General features: G+C 37.6%; 2 protein-coding genes across 2 annotated transcripts in view; one reads left to right on the forward strand and one right to left on the reverse strand.

Annotated features, from left to right (window-relative positions):
- Positions 1 to 256: 256 nt before the first annotated feature.
- On the reverse strand, positions 257 to 2,046 carry LOC112904005 (oxygen-dependent coproporphyrinogen-III oxidase-like). The gene is made up of 4 exons (XM_025973034.1): positions 1,819 to 2,046; positions 718 to 1,511; positions 485 to 654; positions 257 to 421 (listed from the first exon to the last, which is right to left on the reverse strand). The coding sequence occupies exons 1-4, from the start codon at positions 1,890 to 1,892 to the stop codon at positions 335 to 337; spliced, it is 1,125 nt and encodes a 374-aa protein (XP_025828819.1). The 5' UTR covers positions 1,893 to 2,046; the 3' UTR covers positions 257 to 334.
- Positions 2,047 to 2,185: 139 nt separating this feature from the next.
- Positions 2,186 to 24,046, forward strand: part of LOC108738969 (syntaxin-binding protein 5) — a 41,674-nt gene continuing 19,813 nt past the window's right edge. The window contains exons 1-5 of the mRNA XM_025973264.1: positions 2,186 to 2,857; positions 16,262 to 16,359; positions 21,199 to 21,396; positions 21,465 to 21,599; positions 21,853 to 21,916. Of these exons, the coding sequence (XP_025829049.1) occupies positions 2,738 to 2,857; positions 16,262 to 16,359; positions 21,199 to 21,396; positions 21,465 to 21,599; positions 21,853 to 21,916 (615 nt within the window). The 5' untranslated portion in view covers positions 2,186 to 2,737. The remainder of the gene's footprint in view (positions 2,858 to 16,261; positions 16,360 to 21,198; positions 21,397 to 21,464; positions 21,600 to 21,852; positions 21,917 to 24,046) is intronic.

Here is a 24,046-nt window from a genome sequence, read left to right on the forward strand (position 1 = left end):
AAAAGTGTGCGTTGAAGTTAGCTCTTGGCGCCAAACTTTCGATTTGAAAATCATATCGATTTATGAATTTTAATTGGACATCTCTCCCTGCTTTTTTTTTTTTTCATTGATGGTAGATGTAGAAACAAAATAGAACCAAGACTTTTCTTATTTAGAATCGTAAACGTTTTGGTACACAGAAAGACATTATACAGCGTTATTTCTTGCACCGGACGACACAGCAGAGCACTGGGTTAGGTGGGGTTCTACTACACCATAGATTACAAAAACCTTTTATTTAAACGTCACCATAACACCCATTAATTATAACCAACTCTTCTAATTACATTCTTATTCACAGCCAATCCCTTGGGTTCTTCAATACTTCAACGAGTTTCTCCTCCCGGGAATCCCTGGCTGGCTTGTGCATGTACTCCCAGCGCTGGAACAATCAGTAAAGTACGTTAAAATCTCATTGAAAACTGATAGTTGCTAGTTTTCATACTGCAGTTAGTGGCAGAGACATCAGTATACTTTCATAACGAGCCCCAGGAGTGTAGAGTCCAAATTTTGTGCCTCTGTCGTATATCAAATTGAATTCTACATAACGTCCCCGTCGTAGTTGCTGCCATGTCTTTTCCTCTTCGGTAAATTTATCATTTTTATGTTTTTTAACTGAAAATAAGTGGAAAATGATATCAAAACGTATAGTATGTCTATGCTTAACAACTATAGTACCTAGTGGAACATAGGAGGGTATCACGCTGTTGGCGCAATCTTTGACAAAGTTGAAGGCCTGTTCTTTGGTGGGACCGTCCAGATCGTCGAAAAATAATCCTCCCACCCCTCTCCTTTCGCCTCTGTGTGTGACATGGAAATAATCGTCGCACCATTTCTTAAATTTACCATAATAAGTGTTATCATGGCTGTCGCAAGCATTTTTCAATGTTTTGTGAAAGTGTTTGACGTCATCTTCGTCCAGATAGTAAGGGGTGAGATCGGTGCCCCCTCCGAACCAGAATTGTACGCCTTCTGAGTCTTGCACTTCGAAGTAACGATAATTAAAGTGTACTGTGGGCACCATGGGGTTAGTGGGGTGAATGACGGAGCTGATTCCGGCTGCGAAGAAAGATAATTTTGCATCGGAAGGGATGTTTTTGCCCCGCGATCGCATTTGAGCGGCCATATTAGAGGGTAAAAGTCCCGTAATTACTGAAATATTAACGCCAGCCTTTTCAAAAACCTCGCCATCCTGCAATACACACGTTATGCCTCCTCCTCCTTCTTTGCGATACCATTTGTCCACCACGAATCGCTGGGACCCTGTTTCTTCTTCTTCTAAGGCACGACAGAATTCTTTTTGAACCTGAAGTATCATAAGTTCCATTTTAGATTTCATATCCTCCTTATTTTTTAGAAGAACATCTACTGAAGTTACGGGTTCCGCCATAAACTTGGAAGTGTCGATTTCCTGTTTCTGCGCGGTCCCAAAAAGCGCAAAACTTGCAAGAAACAATTTTGATCCATTCTTACTGTAACGAACAATGGAATTAATTTAATTAGTGAAATATATGTTTCATGTACTCAACAGAAATGAATTTAATAGGAAAAAAGGCTATTTATGGATTACACAAAGTTTTTTAAATTCTAAAAGTTATTACCACGTATGCAACCAACATAACTGTCATGTTATGGTAGATTGTCTACCTTCCACCTGTAGTTATTGTTATTAGTTGTTGACATACTTGACGTAATTTGTTAAAACTACTGTTTATTCATTACACGTGCCGCTTTTCCTTAACAGTAAGTTATTATTAAAAAGAAATAAAAATTACATACCTTATTTTGGATAGGGCCCTTTGTCGTTGATAAACAATTAATGAACAACCGCGAACTACAACTTTTCGAAACATTTTTATGCCAGCGGATTGTATGTTCTGTATAAGCCAGGCATTCGCTTAAACACACTGCAAATAATGATGTTTTTCATCAGATTTCTATGTTATGTTATCAATTTTTAATTGTTTTTCACAGACAACAAAAACAGCAGATAGCGAGGTGATAACGACTGTATATTTATCACCTGTTGTCACGAAGTGTGGTGTTCGGGCATTTTCGGCAATTTCCGTACACAAATTTCAATATCAGTTGTTTCTCTTTAGTTGTATTGTTAGAAAGGGAATGCAATTAAAAAAGTGTCTGTGATAAGATCGATTTAATTATGTGAAGGTTGGCTACAGGTTTGACGTATGTGTGGGATCGTGTAAGTGATGTCTCATATCGATTGACTGATTACAGTCGAAAATCGTTGATTTTTCGCTAATTTTTGTAGACTACTTGTGCACTGTGAGTAATAAGACATTCCAAACATTTTAAATTTTGCGCATGTTGATGTATTTCTTGCGCGATATCGGTTTTCCTTTGGCGCAGAATTCGCGTCGTTCGAATTAAGCAGAGACGTCGCGCTCGGAAAATGGTAGCGTTCAATTACGTGCATCAAAGTGAGAGGTGACTACACTTTGTGCGATCGTTATCCTGATTCCGTCATCCGAATGTTATCCTGGAACTAGCGCATTGCAAAAGCTTTGTGTCCTTCGTCGGTTCCGTTTGGCCATCCAGAAAGTCAAAAAGCGTTCCCATATGATGTAATTATTAACGCGATAAAATACACTAACTTATAGTTTGAAACAGTCGGTTACGTGTTGTCGGGGTGTTATGTTCCTTTGAAACGCGTTAAAGTAGCCTCCGTTTTTCTAAAATGAAGAAGTTTACGTTGAAAGGCGTCCTTGATAACTTTAGGACGTCGGTGGCTCAGCCTGCGAAGGCGGATCAGGAAGTCCAGGAGACTCTTCGACCCGAACACTTCCAAGTCAAAAGGGTAAGTCTTTTTATTTTGCATACTTATCCTTAGGTATCTTTTTCTTTGTTTATTAATCGTCAACTACTTTCTTTGTCTATTTTTCGCTGGATTTTCAGTTTTTATAAGAATACATGATTATTACGTACATTAATTTACAAACAAATGGAAATTGTTGCGTTTTCACCACTATTATATTGATTTTCTTTTCTTACTGAGTAAATTTACTATTTTAATATTAAACAAAATTTTAATTGTCGCATTTCATATTTACTTTTTTCGGAATAATTGTGAAAACTTTAACTCAGCGTTTATCATTTCCTGTTCGGAAGTTCGTTGTGTTAATTAACAGGAACTAATGGTACTAAATTATTTTTTTTTTGCATTGAGTTGCCTAGCTAACGAAATCGGCGAAAATGCAAATCCTGCGACCTTGCACGGTGCAGGATCACTTTTCTTTGTCAGCAATTTATTTATTGGATGTAGACATGTCTTCTTTACGTAAAACGATAAGCAGCCTAGACCTTCGGGAACATTGAAATCCTTTCTTTTTGTGTGCAACAATAATTTTTTCTTTGCGTGCATGCACAAACTGTGATTAAGCATTTGTCAGTCATTTAAGATAAGCTTAAAATTTTTATGGTGTTGTATGCATTATAAAAAGAGAAATGACAATGTGCTTACGAACATTCAAATGGTTAATTACTTAATTTACATATTTATTCTTTTTACTGTATAATTATGTAATTTTATATTCATTCTATGACAAGCTATTGAACAATATGATAATGGCTCCATTAATTGCGTTTTTATGATGGAGGGTAGGGGTAAGAGGAGTATCATCGTTATAAAGTCTTCAATCCGAAGACCGGACACGTACCTCCATTTCTTCGAATGTCTCTAAAACATCTCTAACTAGGTATATGCGAGCATCAGTAATCTAATTTAGGTCTATCTTTGCCCCTGCTTACTCCTGTTTTTGCTTCTAATATATCAAGGTTAGAAGCATTCGAAATGTGGTGTTACAGGCGAATGATGAGGAAAACGTGGGTAGAAATGAAGAGTTATTAGAAAGAATAGGAGGAGAACAGAGGACTCCATAGAAGTCAATAAAAAATAGGCGAGATAGGTTGGTAGGACACCTTCTCAGGCATCAAGGTCTAGTCATAGACATATTAGAAGCAGAAGCAGGAGTTAGGAGGGGTAGAGGTAGACCCAGGTTATATTACTATTCGCAAATAGTTAAGGATTGTTGTAGTTTAAGGGAAATGCGAAGTTTAGCTCAGGATAGGAAAGAGTGGAGGTACGTGTCCAACCAGTCTTAGGACTGACGCCCTTATGTTGATGATGATATCCCTAACTAGCCCTTTATGTCTGATGTGGGATGGTGTTCCCCGTAACTTTCTATCCACGTTTCTCTTAACATCTTTCTATTACACCAAATCTTAATCGCTTCTTACTCAATTAAAAGTATGCTACTCAAAAAATACGATTCTTCCTTGGGGTTTTTTCGGAAATTTACGAAAAATCTTGTTACAGAAAAGATAACATGAGTGGATCTCAAACTTGATCACTCTGTAATAACTACCTACTTGTTATGAAGAAGTAATTTTTAATCGACACACAGTTTCATTTAGTAAATTTTTAAGATTAATCTGATAGAACGATGGAAGAAATTAGTGCGTCGCGTTGACGACTTTCTTTCTAATGGGTTTTCCGTAAATACTGCGTATAATACAGCAGGTTGGACGTCAAGGCGTCCACCTTCTGAACTAAAAGTTAATCGAATTCTATCTTTTTGTGGCGTGCTAATTACGTTATCGAATGGCGTTGTTCAATGGCCAGCCGATATTTTTTCCACGATAACGAGTCGAAGGGCGATAACGAGTTTTAAGAGCCCAACGACTGACAACATCTGGCAATTTTCCGTATAGGAGAAAACTTAATAAAGCCCAAGCTAACTATAGTGTACCCGTGTAGGTATCCACTGAAAGGACGAAAAACGATACCAACACTCGGCATTTGGTCTTTAACTTCAACTATCGCAAGTAAACACGACAAAGTTGTATTTCGTATTTTTAAAGTGTACCAAATCTAAAAATTTGTCGGTCCAACCGGTTATTTGTCTATATAATTTGTCGCTGGAGCTGATCAACTAAAAACGATTGAAAAACTGCCAAGCTCGCACAAAACATAGCGTTCCTCGAAATAGAAGTGTGGTAGAAATATACTCTCAAATTATCGACAATTTATGGTCTTCACAGTATTTTTCTAGGGTATATTTCTGGAGGGTACTACAGAAAGGAGTAAATTTACCATTTTTTAGCGACAAATTACGCTATTTTTCTACGCCATGGAGCTACGTGCTGGAGACCGGACTTGCGATAAAATGTGTAGAAATAACATCTTTCAGCGATAAATTATAATCTACGCCATTTTTTTGACCGGCTACAGCGACAAATTTTTGGATTTGGTAAAAAAATTGCGACAAATTATAGCACACTTTAGAAATAAGAAATACAGTTTTATTGTGCTAGTTTAGTATCTACACCTGTAAAAGTTGCCAAATGAAGATAAATGTCGATCCTCTTGCTCTTTGTATTGAGGACCGCATTTTGAATTGTCTTTTTGCCACAAGAAATAGTTCCAAGTGTTTTGCTTTGATATTTTACTGGCGATGAATAAATACTACGCCGAAGGCAACCAATTTATTTAACATGGGTACCTATAACGGTAATAAGTAAAAAATATTGTACGAATTTCTTTCGACTTGTCTATTTCCTTCTCAATTTCGCCGAGAGTCGGACACGTATTCCGAAGGAGACTCTGGAATATCAGAAAGGCACTTGTGTCGTATTGTCATTCTAATTCGGGAAAAATATACGGCGTCATGAATATATTCATCGGCATTTGCGCAACGAATTGTGCCGGTTTATGAGGGCGTCTCGACGCCTGCCTATCTTTGTCCTTTTTGTTCGCGAAGGACTGAAAAGTCCATGATACATATTTACCTTTGCATAAAAATTGCTCCACATCGTATATCATACGTTCTAGCACAAAAAGTAATAAGGGAGAAGGATAGGTATGGATTCCTTCCCGATTCCTGAATTATCTAACTTATCAAAAATCGACGATGCTTTTGCCTTCGATATTTTTTATGTTTAGTTTCAACATGTGAAAAGTACATTCGTTATAAACGTGAATTAAATGGTGTACGGGAATGGACATGACGGAAATATCAAACGTTCCTGATTCTTTCAATGGTTAATTAAAACTGATTCATGGAAGCTGGAGCCGCGCTTTGTGCCTGACGAACCCCTTTTATACGTGTAAATGTATATATGTACCTGCACATTTATGTGTAAATACAAACATACATATAATAGATTCCGTTGTACCATTTTGTGTGTTAATTTTAAAGTGGACTTAAAGCTGAAAGAGATGGACATATATAAAAAGCATTCGAAAGTACAAATGTACGAATGAATTTTTTCAGACCCAAACTGTTTCGTGAATCTCTAATGTCGCCCCATCGGGATTTTTCTTCAACCCCTGCGATGTCTTAACGTGTCATCCCTGATAGATAAGTTTATAATGCAATACACAATGAACAAGACAAGCTGTCTGACACTTTCACCATCGGGACTTTGGCATTATAAAATGATCGATGACGTGCTTCTTTGGCGTTGTTTGAAAGTTCGTTTTTATTTTAACTGTCTAAAAGCGACGTCTAACATATGAAAAGTTATTGTCTATTGAAAAATAGTTTTGATGTATTTGAAATAGAAGATCCAAAATACATGTACACAAAAAGTACACGTCTATTTGGTTGGCAATCTTGTCACATTTCAGATAAAGCGGTAACTTCATTCCCGTCTAATTAGTTTTGTTTCAAAGTTGCATTTCGATGGTCGAGAAACTCCGAACGCGTTTCCAATTTGCGAACTTAATTAGATGCTTGATTTCGAACCCGATCTTCCCCAAATTGATTCTACGGAAAAACACGAAAACTGGCGCATTTATTAATGTCCTTATACACAACAAGAAGAAAACTGTTTTCCCTGCATAGTCAATTGTTTTTGTGTCGTGTTATGTTTCCTTTTGAAGAAACGTAACACAGACCGCCTCTTTGCTGTTAGGGCATCTCTTTGTTTGTAGTTTATTAGATTTACCCCGGATACATGAAAAGCGACAACCACCGCTGTGTGAGTATATATAAGGAAATTAGATTACGTCATACTTTTGTTATTTTATTTAATTAGAAAATAAATAATTCTCATTACGGTAATAACGGTGGCGTTTTTATTGCTTGCACCATTTGGAAGAATTTACATTATGTACAATTATACTTATACGTTTACCCGTTCGATATTTTAAGGTCAAGGGTTAATAGTGAGCGTACTCACAATTGACGTGAAATTAACCCCATAGATTTTGTTTTGTTTTAAAGTAAACGTGTACAGAAACCGCTGTAGCGATTTTCTCAACCAATAAGTTTTATTGAATTCATCATCATTATCATAAGGTCGTCAGTCCTAAGACTGGTTGGACACGTACCTCCACTCTTTCCTATCCTGAGCTAAACTTCGCATTTCCCTAAAACTAGAACAGCCCACATCNATACACTTTCCATTAAGATCAATATTATATAGTCCTGTTTGTCCTAAACTCCTGCGATGTGTCTTCAATAATCCTTCCTTATGGTGTTCCCAGTTGTAATCTTTTGTAAAGGCTTGAAAGAAGGACCCGGCAAATATAAAGTCTATGGCTTCTTATCACCTAAGGGAACAGCAGCTTATTACAACGCTCGATTATATTAAATCCTTTGTCCTTTTCAGTCTTCTAACGAGCCGTGAAATCATTTTCTTTTTCGTCTTTAATGATGTTGATGGCGTCTTCGATGTATAGATTAATTAATTATTGAATTATGAAACTTTAAATATTAACATCACAAAAAGAAAAGAAATATACAAAATTTAAGTCGACGTGTTTCGATCGAATTTGACATCGGATAATATTAGAAAAACTTCTTTCGTCATACTTTCACCCGATGTAGAGAAACAATTGCAAAATCTATTAAGCCTGTCTTAGGGTATCGTTTTTTTAATCCTGCTATGTCTAATCGTTCTATTTTGTGTCTGTGAAGATGTTTGAAGTAGATTGGGAAAAACGGAAATGCTGTACCAGATTGCAATTTGATATTGTTAAGTTGAGAAGCGAATTTTCCACATCCCTGGAGTAACAGGAATACGGTTTTCTCTGCTCTCTTCAATCAAGAGAATCTGCTTTTGTACAGTAATAGAAATTGTCGGCAATATTTTTATCATTCGTCGATTACAATATAGAATATACATATACCTACATCGGTATCGTATTCTCTAATACTTCCTTCGTCCTTTTTCTTTAATACCGTGCCGGGCATATTTTATCCAACCTAGAGAAAAAAAATTTAATACCGTCTACTATCTCGCTAAAGCCAACCAACTATTACCGATCAGACGCTAGCGTCGGCGTCGTCTTGTTGGCGCCATCGTCTTTATATAATTTCTCGTTAGTAGGCTGTGAAAAGGACCTGTAGAAGGCGTCTTTGGCGTCTCTTTATCAGGTTTTCGTCTTTGGAGAATTAAAAGTTTTGATAAAGGAACCAAAACTTCCACCTTTTGTTCATTACCTTTTGTGGTTTAACTTTAGTAACAAAGAGATGAACAGATCAAATTAAATATTAGATTTACGCGAATTTTTTTTCATTTGACGAAAACAATAATCTACTTGAGATGTAAAATATGAAGGCGACTTATAAATAAATATTTGCAATCGAGAGATGAAAGAAAATTCAGCTAGAAATTGATGAATTGATTTCCATTTGCTTTTCGTTCCTAATGCAACTTGACTTTTGTAGGTCAAATTTTGAAAGCTTTTTATACCACCCAATTTATTTTTATGGAGTTGTAATAGATTAGCAATAGGTACATATCATTTATTATTACTTTTTTGNAGCTAGAAATTGATGAATTGATTTCCATTTGCTTTTCGTTCCTAATGCAACTTGACTTTTGTAGGTCAAATTTTGAAAGCTTTTTATACCACCCAATTTATTTTTATGGAGTTGTAATAGATTAGCAATAGGTACATATCATTTATTATTACTTTTTTGGCACTAAAATACTTTTGTGGTAGGTATATGTTTGTTCTATTTTCTTGTTAATTGAGAAAGAAAAAAGTGTGATCACATTTCGGGCTCAACTAGCGATTAGATAATCCTTTCGTTCCGCCCGGATTTTCGGGCACCTGGATTATTGAACGGCTTGACGACGTCCTCTGATCCTTTTGACACGGAAGGAAATGCTTTTCAAGCAGAAAAATCACACAACCCTTCTCAGTGAAAAATAGCCTTTGATATATTAACTAAGGCAAACGTATTAAACTACCAAACGTAGAAGACAGATTAGAAACTTATTTCATTACGTGACAAATAACGTCTTAACGTCTGTGTGTGACGAAGGCGTCGAAAATTGAGTTATTTCTTGTTAAAAAACACCGTATGTCAAATTTATTAAACCCTAATTTTACAATATTAGAAGAAATACATAACTCGAATGAGAATCCACTTGTGGAAGCCCACGAGTCGGGAAATATGAAAATTTCTCGTAATAATGAAACACAAACGGTTTGAGTTTGAGTAGTCCTTATCAATTATTTACCTACCGAAGGGCTTCAGACCAAATAAATTCTCATCTCCTCCTCATCTAACTATTATTTTATTCAATAACCGTTTTTGTTTTGTTTCATTCGGCAAAATAAACTTCGAAACTTTTCCCCGTTATAAGAGTTATTTTGTACCGATTGTTCGAATCAGTCCTGATTCGTATGTTCGTAATTTGTATGCTTCGGTGGGAAAGCAATAAAAATGCTATAAGTGGAAATGGAACAGTCGGGACAAAAAAGGGCGAAATCAAAATGCGCCGGCAAACACGAATGGAATCGGTTGCACCTGTGGGAATTCTGCGAACATATATCGACACACATGAATACACTTTTGCTTTTTTTTATCATAAACCCTGAAGTACAGGTACAGTATCCTTTCCTTTTGACCAGATATCCTCTATTTTCTCCTTTTTCGAATCCTTCGCTGGAAATCCCCCAGGAACATTGGAAATGCCTACATCATATATAAAATAAAATCATCCCGATGGCTTGCAACCGTTAATTATTAATAAATATTAACTGTACCGCGACTTAATACACTTTCCATTAAGATCAATATTATATAGTCCTGTTTGTCCTAAACTCCTGCGATGTGTCTTCAATAATCCTTCCTTATGGTGTTCCCAGTTGTAATCTTTTGTAAGGGCTTGAAAGAAGGACCCGGCAAATATAAAGTCTATGGCTTCTTATCACCTAAGGGAACAGCAGCTTATTACAACGCTCGATTATATTAAATCGTTTGTCCTTTTCAGTCTTCTAACGAGCCGTGAAATCATTTTCTTTTTCGCTATGTTAGAGGTGTTCTATCGTAATTGAATTAAATGTTTGTACCAAAGGATGGTGATACACCTAATAGTTGTATAAGGTAGCAGCATATTCTACGTTCATTCAAAAAAGTGCGGTACGATTGGCAAAAGTGCCCCCCCATAAGAAATACAACATGAGTAGTTAATCAAGCGGGATACTGTGGCACGTCGATACCAATTTTGACCTTTAGAACGTCTTTCAAGGTCATTCTTCGGCCGACAAGGTTAGAACACGCTCTTTTTGTCACCAATACCAGAAACTCTTGTTGAAGACCCTCTAGAATTGGAAAATGGAAGTTCTTTTGGTTCGGTTTGGTTTTCTATTCTCTTTAAATTATTGCCCGAAAAATTAGAAACAGGAATATTTTACTTGGCGAGACTTCTGTAGCGAGCCATTGGGAACCTCTAGTACTTAATATTAACTAATTCCCTGTTTTCCATTTCTTTCGTCTTTGGAACTCCCCTCCAAGCTTTTTAAGGGATCAAAGGAAGAAAAATACAATAGTAGTGACTAAAAAAGGAATGACGTGAGTGTGATAGCCCAGCGTGTGCCGTACTGATAGTGTTTTTTTTCTAGCTATCATAAGACACACGCGGCTGTTATACCACGTCCAAGTTCATCATTATTGTCATCGTCAAACGGTCTACTGAAGTGGGAAAGCCTGACTGATCTATGCATCGTAAGTGTAGGGAATATTGTTTCTGCGTGGAAAGGATTTTGCCTAGCAATATGACCTTTTCAAATCGAATTCTCGGTCCAGAAATTTTGCCGAAATCCTTTAAACCGTTTTCGAAAAATCAATTACATCCAACATGTCTCTAATATCCTTATACCTACTGTTTGGCATACGAGCAAATAATTCATTAGTCAAATTTAATTTGGAAACGGTTTATTTCGTTTCGTTCGTGATGAGGTATGCAAATGTGTCCTTATCCCCGAGTCCTGTCCCTTCGGAAAGGGATGTAATACTCGAAAGAAAGTTCGAGAGCGCTGGATAAGATAAACTTGAAAGAGATAAGCGGTTTCTCAAAGTTTCTTACGGAGTTTCATCGTAATTTAACATGTTCAGTCGTTTTTGTTTCGTTTTCTTTTGGAACGGTTTGGTTTTCCGATATTCCAGGAAAATTTATATATGTAGAGGTACACCTACACACACATATATATAAATTACGTTACGTAGTTCGTTATTTTATAGTTACTGTTGGAAGTTTTGAAAGTGTTTCTTATTTGAAATGTTTTCGCCAGAGTTAGTGGTTTGGATTGCATTTATAATCCATTTATTTGGTTTTTAGCGTGCTCATTAATCTAATGGACGGGGCCGGCTTACGATTTCGAAAAGTCGATTTTCTCCATTATTCATTCCTTGTCTTCCAAGTCCAGACATAAATCCTCAATATCGAGTGGTTCGACTCGCTGCCGTTTTATTATCTGCGTCGCAATTCAGATTAACGTTTAAGAAATAAAGGTCAGACACCCGCTGTTATTATCATAAGTATGTATAGTGTCTGTCACCGTTACTGTCACTGTCATCATTAGACGTGCACAAATACCATAAAAGGTCTGCTTGGTTTGAGGACTCATTATCCCTTTTCCTCCTTCTCCTGGATCTGTTGAAACATTTTATCGATCTGGAGAAGATTGCACACGGCGAACGTTATCAACAAGTGTGTATTGTCTTCGTCCTGTGGCAGGAGCGGCAACGGCAGGACGTAGAACGAACCCGATGGAGGAGGGGTGAGGGCGTAAGGGAATATATAGTTGGGAAAAACAGGAGCTCTCTACTTGCTCACAATACATATACCTACTTACTTCGTTCTTCACAAAACCATTCTCTTTCCCGCACTATCTCCCCATGTTGTCGCGTCTAGTCTATCTCCTCTCTTCCCGGTTCCCTAAAATCCTACAAAATTTCCACCAAGCGAGACGTTAAGGAAATTACCATACTCTGTGACCCCTTAGGGGGTGGGTTAAATTTTCGTCAAGTAGTCAATATCCTGTAGGGAAATCTCACGTTTTTTAGAGCTCTATTCCCAACTTTCTGTTTGGGAAAAACGATTTAAAGCCATATTTATGAGTTACTAAGTGAAAAATAGATGGGTAGGGGGTCTTGACATGTACTAAGGGTGATAACAGATGGGGGGAGTAGAAATTGTAAAAAATGGGTCACATAGTATGGGTACGTTCCCTCTTATCTCATGTAGATAGATACGTTAAGTTATGTGGAAGATGGAGAAGTCAAAAATTGTTGAATTTATAAAAGACCCCTAAAGACAATCAAATATCTCCCTTTCCTAATTTCGGAGAGAGTTTGGGCCCACAACCCCCTTCTTCCTCCTTCAACGTCGATGCAAGCATGCAAGTAATATAAGTTCCATGATGTAGGTACAATGTTAGAAGCCCGTGTTTGCTCCAGTTAAAGCTTTTGTAACAGTTTGCTGTTAGCAACGGTGGTGGTCGAAACGCGTTTGTTTCGATGCATGTCTGCAAGCAAAACACAACGCCAAGCCAAGCAACAATCGTCTGCTGTTCCATTTTCAATATGAAACTTCCCTATCTCATCCTCTATCCTGTTGTATTATTGTTGTTTACTATTCTGCACGTCAGCGTTGCAAGGAAGACGTATTTTTGTTTGTCGGTTTTCTTTTTCTATCCGCGCCATGCAGGTGTCGTCTTCTATTGATTTTTGTTTTGATTCGTTTTTATTTTTTAAACCAAAAAAAATCGCAACTGTTTCTCAGTCTAAGATTTACATGCTGCATTGTTCGATACAACCACTAGGTAAAAATTTTTCGTAGATTTTCTTGTTTATTTTGCACCAGTTGTTTTACATATTGGTCAGTGGGTCTGAATTTATTTGTATGTCCCAGGATGAAATGCTTTCAAGTGACGATTATTATTCATACTTTCGTAGTTCTAAAACTGAATGCAGAGACCGTTCTCGCCCCGTCTCTTTTTCCGTAATGATTTTTGTTCCTCGCAAATGGAAATTTTATGCAGATCATTGAAAATTACGACATGAAAGTGATGTTTGATTAATTTTTCTTTTTTCTGGACAGACTGTCGTTTCTATACTCTCAACTCTAGCAAAAATTGAAAATTGAAGGTTAAGTAACAATGTTGAACGCTTTAAGATTATTTATCTTTCTAGGTGCTAAGCTTCTGGGGCCTTTGCCAATTAATGGCATTAACTCTTTTTGATTATTGTCGTTTCAATTCAATACTGTTACCCCTTAAGTAAAATTTTAAAAAAATTTTTGATTTCAAATTTTGGTGGAGACGCCAGGAAAGTTTAATAAAACGGTTACAATTAAGCATTAATTTCTCTTCTATTGTAACAAATCGATTAATATCCTCTCTAGATTATATTTTCTTTTTAAAAAATCGGTTCGGAGCGATTTTTCTTCTATTTTTATTACTTTTTCGTTAAAACTGAAGTTTATAACTTTCTAACTTGTTGTTCACTTGTTGATTAGTTAGACGATCAATAGCTGCGACTTGTTTTATGATGGTAAAAGGAACATTTACGACGGAAGTAGTTGGCAAGGCATAAATTGAGGGGCTCGACCTAGATAAACCAGGAAAATATTACACGCACTTCCGTTTTTTAAATCAATGTCGTGTCTATCTTCATTCTTATATTCCACGTTTAACGGTGCCACAACGACTTACCCGTTTTAAAACTTGAACCCGAACCCGAACTTTGGTTTTTACCAATGTAATAGCAATTAATTGTAAATCTACTGATTGTTGTATTCATATTTCAAATGTTCTACAGTAAATCTGCCTCCCATTCTTCGTACGTAATTTTTGTAGTTGTAAACATTTTTTGGTTACAAAAATTGTGGTAGTTTCTGAATTTAATCGTCGTTTGATAGCGTTATCTCTTTTTATTATCTCATTTAATGGCGTCTGATAAAAAAAGGTTCAAACCCACGACGACATTAACTTTTTATGTTCTACGCCCATCACTGTTCAGCTCATAATTGCGATATTTTTTTATCCGCAGCTTAGGTGTAATGTAACGTAATATTTTTGCCTGTGCCTGAAACTTGAAACACTTGATGATGACATTTTATGTAGGTACTTCTTCATTTCCTCCGTGTCAGTTATATTTTACTAAATGTACGTGGAAGGGTTGGCGTCCGTCGGGGTGAAATTGGTTTCTCGGCGTCAGTTTTTTTTTATGGAGAAACCGCTTCCAGTGTGTTTTCGTGTTAAATTCAAACTTTCTGACTACATTTTCGGTTTACCTGTACACAAGGCATCGTATAAATCTAAAAAGTTTTATTTAGTTACGGCGCTTTTAGTGCGAAACTTTACCCCAAGACACAATCTTTCTTTATTCATCTTTTAGCGAAGGAAATTGCTTATATTTATCTCTGACAAGACAAATGCTGTTTTAAATATGCATTATTAGGGGGTGGTGGCTGTAACAAAGTAAGACAATTCTTATTAATCAGTATCTTCTCTCTGTACCGCGGCCGTCAGTACGGAAAGCTACTGTTAAAAAGGAAAATAGAAAATCGAAGCGTTCCAAACAAGTGTTAAGTGCATTATTTATTGAGTAAATAAGGGAAATGGCGGAATCGGCAAGATAAACGGCTCCAAAAGTGTTGAAAGATTAACATTATTTATCTTTATAGCGCTGGGGAGTTTGCCAATTCTAACCAGATGTGGAATGTCCAAACTGTAATGACTTTGCATGGTGTACACTTTAAAAGATAGTTTCAGTAATTTATTTTTTCTCTAATTTAGCGAAAATTTAAATAATTCACTGATTTTTATGTTGTTTTTGGTCCAATTATTTAAAGAAAGAGCGAATATAAAGATAGGAGACGAAAAATTAGAAGAAGTGGCTGATTTTAGATACCTAGGAAGTCAGATAAGTCAGGATGGAAGGAGTGGTAGGGATATAAAGCAGAGGATAGCGCAGGGTCGTGTCGCCTTTAATAAAAAGGAGTCACTTCTATGCTCGCGAACGGTTAATTTAGAAATTCGAAAAAGATTGTTAAAGGTGTATGTTTGGAGCGCGGCGTTGTACGGGTGCGAAACATGGACAGTGGGTGTGGCGGAAAAGAAAAGGTTAGAAGCTTTCGAAATGTGGTTGTTATAGGCGAATGATGAGGATAACGTGGGTAGAAAAGGTTAGAAATGAAGAGGTATTGGAAAGAATAGGAGAACAGAGGACTCTATGGAAGTCAATAAAAAATAGGCGAGATAGGTTGGTAGGACACCTTCTCAGGCATGAAGGTCTAGTCAGAGACATATTAGAACCAGAAGCAGGAGTTAGGAGGGGTAGAGGTAGACCCAGATTAGATTACTGTTCGCAAGTAGTTAAGGATGTGGGTTGTTCTAGTTTGAGGGAAATGCAAGGATTAGCTTAGGATAGGAAAGAGTGGAGGTACGTGTCCAACCAGTCTTAGGACTGATGACCTTATGATGATGATGATGATGATGATGAAATATATAACAAAGATAGGAGACGAAAAATTAGAAGAAGTGGCTGATCGTTGGTATCTTAATAGGAAGTCAGATAAGTCAGGATGGAAGGATTAGTATAGGTTTAGGGAAACGCGAAAATTATCTCAGGATAGAAAAGAGTGGAGGTGCGTGTCCAACCAGTCTTAGGACTGACGACCCTGTGATGATGATGATGAAATAATAAGGACGCATTTCATATAAACATACGTCTAATATCACCGTGTAGGCCAGCCCGTTGAAAAATCGTTAGACATGCTTTTTCTTTAATTACCTCATTCTAGATAATTACATGACTAATTACTGCTGCTGTGTTCTTATTCTACAGTAAGTAATTAAAGTGCAAAAGCGAGACCCAAATGGAGCCAGCTTTAAAGCCTCAGAACACCACAATTGCCCACGGATTATACGTATTGGTTTTTTGGTTTGTTTCAGACGTTTCGTCATGGATTTCCGTTTCAACCGACGGCAATGGCTTTCGACCCCGTTCAGAGACTACTCGCCATCGGTACAAAGGGCGGATCACTTAGAATGTATCCTTTAAAACAAAAGGTAGACTAATGAGGCACGAGGGGGTAAGTCTTCTTTCATTTTTGGCGACTGTTTTTCGTTGGGAACTTTTTCTGTTTGCTTTTCTTTTTTTTTACGACACTTTGCGGAAACGTAAAAAGGCAACGTTAATTTTGGGGAAGGACAATTAAAGAGTTGCGTCATTGCCAAGTGGTTTCTTCAGTTTATTTATTAAGGAGGGAAATTGGACGACCAGTGGCTAAGGAAATTATCATTTCAAACGCAAATTACTAGAAGGAAATTGAAACGCATTACGAAAAAGTAAATTTGCTTTTGTTATATTACACGTTTAGGTTACTTAGTTAATTAAGAGAGTTTTTATGTTTATGTGAAAGATCTTAGAGCAATGGCTCTTGAAGATGTTGTTTTATGGTCCTCTAAATGCCCCGTTAAAACTTCCAAATGAAACTTCCCACGGGTTTTTTCAAACATTAAAAGTATTTTCTTATTTCCTATAGCTCACTCTAGATAAATTAGTCGCCGCGCAAATTACGATGAAAAATTAAATTTCGAGGAAAACTTGAATGTGTATACATATTTCTACCCGTGTTTTTTATACTGGGAATTTCCTGGATGAAGGGCAGAAAAATTTAATATTCCTGGGAGCTATTCCCGTTCTAATCGACACTTGTAATGGATCTACTTCGTAAGCTTTCTCTACTAATACGTTCGGATTTTGACCAGCGTTAGCAGACCTCGGGAAACTTCCCTGTACTTTGCTAATTTTCACGTAGGTGCACCTCAGTGCGCGTATAGTACATACATGTATGTATGTATCTGTATACACAAACGCTATTTTGTAGGGTCGGAAATCCAGATCAAATTAGCCAGATGTTTCCGGTGGAAAATTGAATTCGAAATTGGCTCAATTGCCTCAGGAAGTGGCGGGCGATTTCTGATTTAAAAAATTTACGGTTAATAGATTCCGTAAATTGTATCTGTATTTTTCATTACTCAACGGTTCATGCCGTTGCACAATATAATAAATAATTTAAAATGTAACGTAAAGTTTTCAGTTGTAAATAATCAAACCGCTTTCTAACGTTGGCGGTTCCGATAAAGTATCGTTTTGTACAAATTGCAACAACCGATGTGAAAACTGGAAAGGAATGGTTTTGTCTATCTTCATACATTGTAACAAATAGAAAATCGATCTTTATACCGTCTAGGTCGAAAAGAATACATTTGTTATTCTCTGTTATTCTGCAGATATTTTCAATACCCATCGATACAACGAGCTTTTCTCGGTGTTGCTTATTCGATCTTGGTCTTCCTCAAATACTTCTAGTCTTGGTTTTACAAAGAAAAGGTTAGAAGCGTTCGAAATGTGGTGTTATAGGCGGATGATGAGGATAACGTGGGTAGAAAAGGTTAGAAAAGAAGAGGTACTAAAAAAGAATAGGAGAACAGAGGACTCTATGGAATACAATAAAAAATAGGCGAGACAGGTTGGTAGGACACCTTCTCAGGCATGAAGGTCTAGTCAGAGACATATTACAGGCAGAAACAGGAGTTAGGAGGGGTAGAGGTAGAACTAGATTAGATTACTGTTCCCAAATAGTTAAGGATGTCGGTTGTTCTAGTTTTAGGGAAATGCGAGGTTTAGATCAGGATAGGAAAGAGTGGAGGTACGTGTCCAACCAGTCTTAGGACTGACGACCTTATGATGATGATGATGATGAAATATATAACAAAGATAGGAGACGAAAAATTAGAAGAAGTGGCTGATCGTTGGTATCTTAATAGGAAGTCAGATAAGTCAGGATGGAAGGATTAGTATAGGTTTAGGGAAACGCGAAAATTATCTCAGGATAGGAAAGAGTGGAGGTACGTGTCCAACCAGTCTTAGGACTGACGACCTTATGATGATGATGATAACTGGTTTTACTGAAATAGCCTCGATTTTGATCTTGGTCTTGCGTGTTAAGTCTTGATCTTGCTCACTTAATCAATTATTTACGTTTTTTTAATATTAAATTCTAAAATTTTCTATCATACATGCGAGCTTATCAACTAATACAATTAATTTTCCAATTTTCTAATACATATGTACTTTACCCCCCGGGCTACAATAGTTATGTGTATGTTTTGCTAACTGGCTTTAGTCTGTTTAATTGTCGTCGAAATTAACTGAGAACGTAGCAAAGAAGGGTACGAGTTTCGGACCATTTATTAATCCAATTTTCGTCACTCTGTAGCTCACCACAAAAGCAATAATTTTCAGCGTAAACTTTGTGCGATAATTAAATCCGTCAACAACAATTACCGGAATAGCCGTGGTGGTGTTGTTATTAGTGCATCAGTGTTATTAGCGGGGATGTTGCTTATTTTATAACAGAAGATTGTTTATACGGGACTATCGCGGCGGTGACGGCATAGGCGAGTGCTTGATAAATTGGTTTCGTATTAACGCTGACATTTGTAGGCAGGTTTAGGTAGTCCCGAGGGAAAGGTGGGACTCCCGCAGTTGTACACACACATGTGGCAAATTGTGAAGCAGACACAAGTGTGTTCTTTTCACAATAAGCACAGTAATAATTAAAAACACTACAGTGATTATAAAAATTTAAAGATTAGCATGTGGCCATAAGAATCCCCGGGGAAATATAAGGAAAGTTCGGTAAAAAAATAGGAAATGGAAAGGAAATTCATTTGATAACGCCGCCGTAACGTTCCAAACACTGACTAAATATAATAAAGGTTCTATTTAATTATTTGTGTAGTATACGGGTCGAGTTAAGCGGTCGTTTTTCTTTTTCTGTTTTGAAATTGTGGTCACTTCCGGGAAATGCTCCAAACAATGGTTTTTATTACGGTGTGCATATTTAACATGCCCATTACCAAGCAAGTTCCGCTGCTTGGATTTTCCCCATTCCAGTCTAAACGAACAAACAAAAACGGGGGATTTTAAACTGGAAAATTTAGCTACATGTGCGGAAAAGTCTTTCTGTTCCATGCTATGCTAATTTTTTGAAATTTCGTCTCCGTTTTATTTCGTTTATTAGTGTGGCCTCACGAATATTAGTTTTACCTGCTTCTGGATTTCCATAAAAAGTCGCTTAGAGGAATGTCGAGTCGGGGCGTAAATTAGAGCGAAAAATCCGATACAGAGCAGCGAAATTATCATAGAAATTGAAAAAAATGCCTCCTATCGGCTAAGGTGGAAATTCTTGTTTCTCTTATTTTTATGAAAAGAAGTTATGTCCGAATGTCCAAGATCTTCCACTAAATTGGTAAATGTTTTCGCGATCGATAGGTGAACTGATACTGATCCTAACGTTTCGCTAGCTTGACTGACTTCTTCAGAGGTTCATTCATCTCCAAGTCCAGATCCAGCATCGACGAACATTCGACCCGAATCAGAACTACATCAGTTCAATTCCAATTTATTTTCGAATTTTTGTAACTATTTGTCGGAAACTTTTCTTTTTGTCGTTGTTGTTGGCGTCGCAGTTTAAATGGTGGTAAATTATAGTGAATTGCGATCGTCGTACACGTGCCATTACAAAAGAATCAAAGAAGTGTGTGCAAAATATTCCACGTGTCTTTTCATTTGCCTGAGCGACTGTGAATAAAAGATTAAGAATGGTGACGAATGGTGAACGATGATTTTCTTTTAAATTACCTGCCTAAGTCTACGCCTTTCCAACTAGAAACTTTTTTTTTTATCCGAGTAAATCTTTCACAATTAGAAAACGCCAAGGATTTCTCGCTTTCTCGTTTAAAACGAACGTCGGTGAACCCGTTTTCTATCTTTCATCCCCTTTAGGAACGAATTGCTTTCATTAATTATCCAAAATCAAATCAGAAACGTTCGCGACGGGACGGCCGTTTTCGGTTTATATAAAATATAAATCAAACTTTATTTCTTATTCCCTCTGTTTCGGGCGCCTGTCCCCAAACAATTGATTAATCATGTTCCAATATTGGAAGCGAAGGAAGGTAAAGGGGTATGCAAACTGGCCTAACGAAGAAAGTTTTTTTCGTTAATGTGTAATCATTAATTTAATGTCGTCATGTTTAAATTAAGTTCGTGATTTAACTGATGGAGACATACAAAAACATATCGTTACATAAATCCATAAAATTTAACGTAATGGCAACTGTTAAGTTTTCGACGAGTTTGTCAACCAACGCAAAACATTATTACAAATAATACACGTGCTAAATAGTATTCTTCTTCGTATCCCCTTATTAGTAAAATAATAAATTGATAAATTTTAAAAACATCTGACCCCTGCCAATCCTTTTTAACCTGAGGGTCGTTGTGGCTCGATATAAAACAGTGCTGATAGAAAAAGGGAACAAGCAAGATTAACATGAAAAGGGATGATTTACGTTCATTTCGGGAGAATAGATGTAAAGCTTTCTATATGTAAATTTCAACTTTAATAAACGGTGAGCTACAATAAGTACAAGTTTTGGAGATGATTCTGGAGCACAAGATTTCGTAACAGAACGGATGTATCATCTTTCCGGACCGTAAGCTTTCGAAATGACCTTACAGACGAAACTTTGTTCAGGGCGTAACTCTCTAAAGATATTACGATGCCTAAAGGACACGCCGACGACTTAACTCGGAATTTGCTGTATTAGCGTTTGGGTACATTTCTAGCTAACTCTGACCTTTTCTACGTACCCAAGTAGATCCGATTATACAGGCGAAATTTTCTTCCTTCGTAATCGTATTATTATATATATAATATTAAGTATAATAAAGCGGAAATACTTATTTAGCATCGTTCGTTCTTTTGTGTCGCAATTTTCCTCTCTAAGAAATTTCCTTAACGAAACGTGGTTAGTTTGGGTCAGCCTGGTGTCGATGTGCACGTTAGGCACGACATGGACGGTCCTCCGAGTGCATCGGCGGTAATTCATCTACAGTTCCTTATTAACGAGGGTGCTATGGTGTCCGTTACGGCGGACGACTCCTTGCACTTGTGGAACTTTCGACAGAAAGTGCCCCAGATCGTGCAGAGTCTCAAATTCCAACGGGAAAGGTAATCGTACGAAATGTTTGCCGTTTCTGTTTCTCGTGATGCTATTTGTGAGTTTTTTTTTTATGCAGAATAACCACTATACATCTACCTCTCCAATCGAAATGGCTGTACGTCGGCACGGAAAAGGGTAATGTACATGTCGTTCAAATAGAAAACTTCGTTCTGTCAGGGTACATAATCAACTGGAACAAAGCCATAGAGATGTAAGTTAGACGGGGAATAAAATAGTCATCTTTCTTCATAAGGAATTAGTACATATTCTACGTTGATTCATTCACCTCCATCATCACCATTAGTGCATAGTATATTCCATTATCTCATCTATTATTTATCTGTCATAGATTTACAATATGATCATCATAAAACAAAGTAAATATTTCGATTTGAGTTAGTTTTAGACCATGGAAATTATGGTCGAGTGTCCGTTTGTTTCGTTTATTACTTGTTTTCCACTAGGTCTCGGAAAACGCACCCCGGCCCCGTTGTCCATTTAAGCGACAACCCTCTCGACGCAAACCGGGTAAGTTCTATCACAATAGAGTACACTGATGACGATCGGTCCAAGTTACTTTTTCTTTTCTTCTTCCTCTTACCCCCCACCCACAATAGCTGCTAATAGGATTTGAATCGGGACAAATTGTTCTTTGGGACCTGAAGAACAAGTCGGCCGAAATGCGGTGGCAAAGCCAGGAACCGTTGCGTTCCATCGCCTGGCATCACGAAGGAAAACAGTTCATGTGTTCCCACAGTGATGGATCTTTGACCACATGGAACATAAAACAGTTTGGAAAACCGGTGCACACTTCTCAACCCCACGGTAAACTCATTTGTCTATTTTGCGTTGATTCCACCCTCACTGTTGCCCTCCCTTTGTGTCGCTCTTTAATTTTCCCGGCTGGCTCTTTAGAATTTTGACGTTTACAGCAAAGGTATCGAAGGATGGTAAAATGGAGCAGTGCAAGCCGATCAATAAGGTGGAGTGGAAATTGTCCCGAGCGGGGTAAGTGTGTGTTAGGGTTAATTGAAGTTCGATAGGTTGTCCCTTTGTAAACACTTGGCGGTCTTTTAGAGAAGCGTATGTGATATTTTCGGGCGGCATGCCCTACGACCAATGCGGCAGAACGCCAAGCATCACCGTTGTACATAGCAAAACCACGACGGTGCTCGAAATGGAGCATAACGTCGTCGACTTTATAACTTTGTGCGAATCGCCGTACGTTAGCGGTAAGTTGACCACTCCGGTTGACATTCCTTCGCTCTCTAATAAATAATCTATTAATGAATATCAAAAAAAAAAAATAGAGATGCAAGAACCGTACGGGATCATTGTTTTGTTACAAAACGACCTGGTGGTGATGGATTTGCAGACGTCGGGTTTCCCGTGCATAGAAAACCCTTATCCCATGGACATCCACGAGTCCCCGGTCACCTGTTGCAACTACATGGCCGATTGTCCCGCCGATCTCGTGCCGGCTCTGTACTCGGTCGGGAGGGCTGGCGGTTCTGCCAAAAGGACGGGGTTTTCCGAAAAGGAATGGCCCGTCAATGGGGGCAACTGGTCCGTGCAGTCTTGCAGTTACAGCGAAATAATCGTGACAGGGTAGGTTGTACACTCAATTAGAATAGCTAATATCGAATCTAATAACACGATGGGATGCCGAACGTAGTCATGCAGATGGGAGCGTGAAATTTTGGGATGCGAGCGCCGGCACGTTACAGGTGTTGTACAAATTGAAAACGGCCAAACTGTTCGAACGGCCCAAGGCCAAGTCGCAGGACAGCGAGGACGAGGTGAACTGATACTGATCCTAACGTTTCGCTAGCTCGACTGACTTCTTCAGAGGTTCTTTCATCTCCAAGTCCAGGTTCAGCATCGACGACCTTTCGATCCGAATCAGAACTATATCAGTTCAATTCCAATTTATTTTCGAATTTTTGTAACTATTTGTCGGAAACTTTTCTTTTTGTCGTTGTTGTTGGCGTCGCAGTTTAAATGGTGGTAAATTATAGTGAATTGCGATCGTCGTACACGTGCCATTACAAAAGAATCAAAGAAGTGTGTGCAAAATATTCCACGTGTCTTTTCATTTGCCTGAGCGACTGTGAATAAAAGATTAAGAATGGTGACGAATGGTGAACGATGATTTTCTTTTAAATTACCTGCCTAAGTCTACGCCTTTCCAACTAGAAACTTTTTTTTTTATCCGAGTAAATCTTTCACAATTAGAAAACGCCAAGGATTTCTCGCTTTCTCGTTTAAAACGAACGTCGGTGAACCCGTTTTCTATCTTTCATCCCCTTTAGGAACGAATTGCTTTCATTAATTATCCAAAATCAAATCAGAAACGTTCGCGACGGGACGGCCGTTTTCGGTTTATATAAAATATAAATCAAACTTTATTTCTTATTCCCTCTGTTTCGGGCGCCTGTCCCCAAACAATTGATTAATCATGTTCCAATATTGGAAGCGAAGGAAGGTAAAGGGGTATGCAAACTGGCCTAACGAAGAAAGTTTTTTTCGTTAATGTGTAATCATTAATTTAATGTCGTCATGTTTAAATTAAGTTCGTGATTTAACTGATGGAGACATACAAAAACATATCGTTACATAAATCCATAAAATTTAACGTAATGGCAACTGTTAAGTTTT

Source organism: Agrilus planipennis, unplaced genomic scaffold (assembly GCF_000699045.2).
Source record: "Agrilus planipennis isolate EAB-ADULT unplaced genomic scaffold, Apla_2.0 scaffold134, whole genome shotgun sequence".
In the NCBI taxonomy this organism is placed as follows: domain Eukaryota; kingdom Metazoa; phylum Arthropoda; class Insecta; order Coleoptera; family Buprestidae; genus Agrilus; species Agrilus planipennis.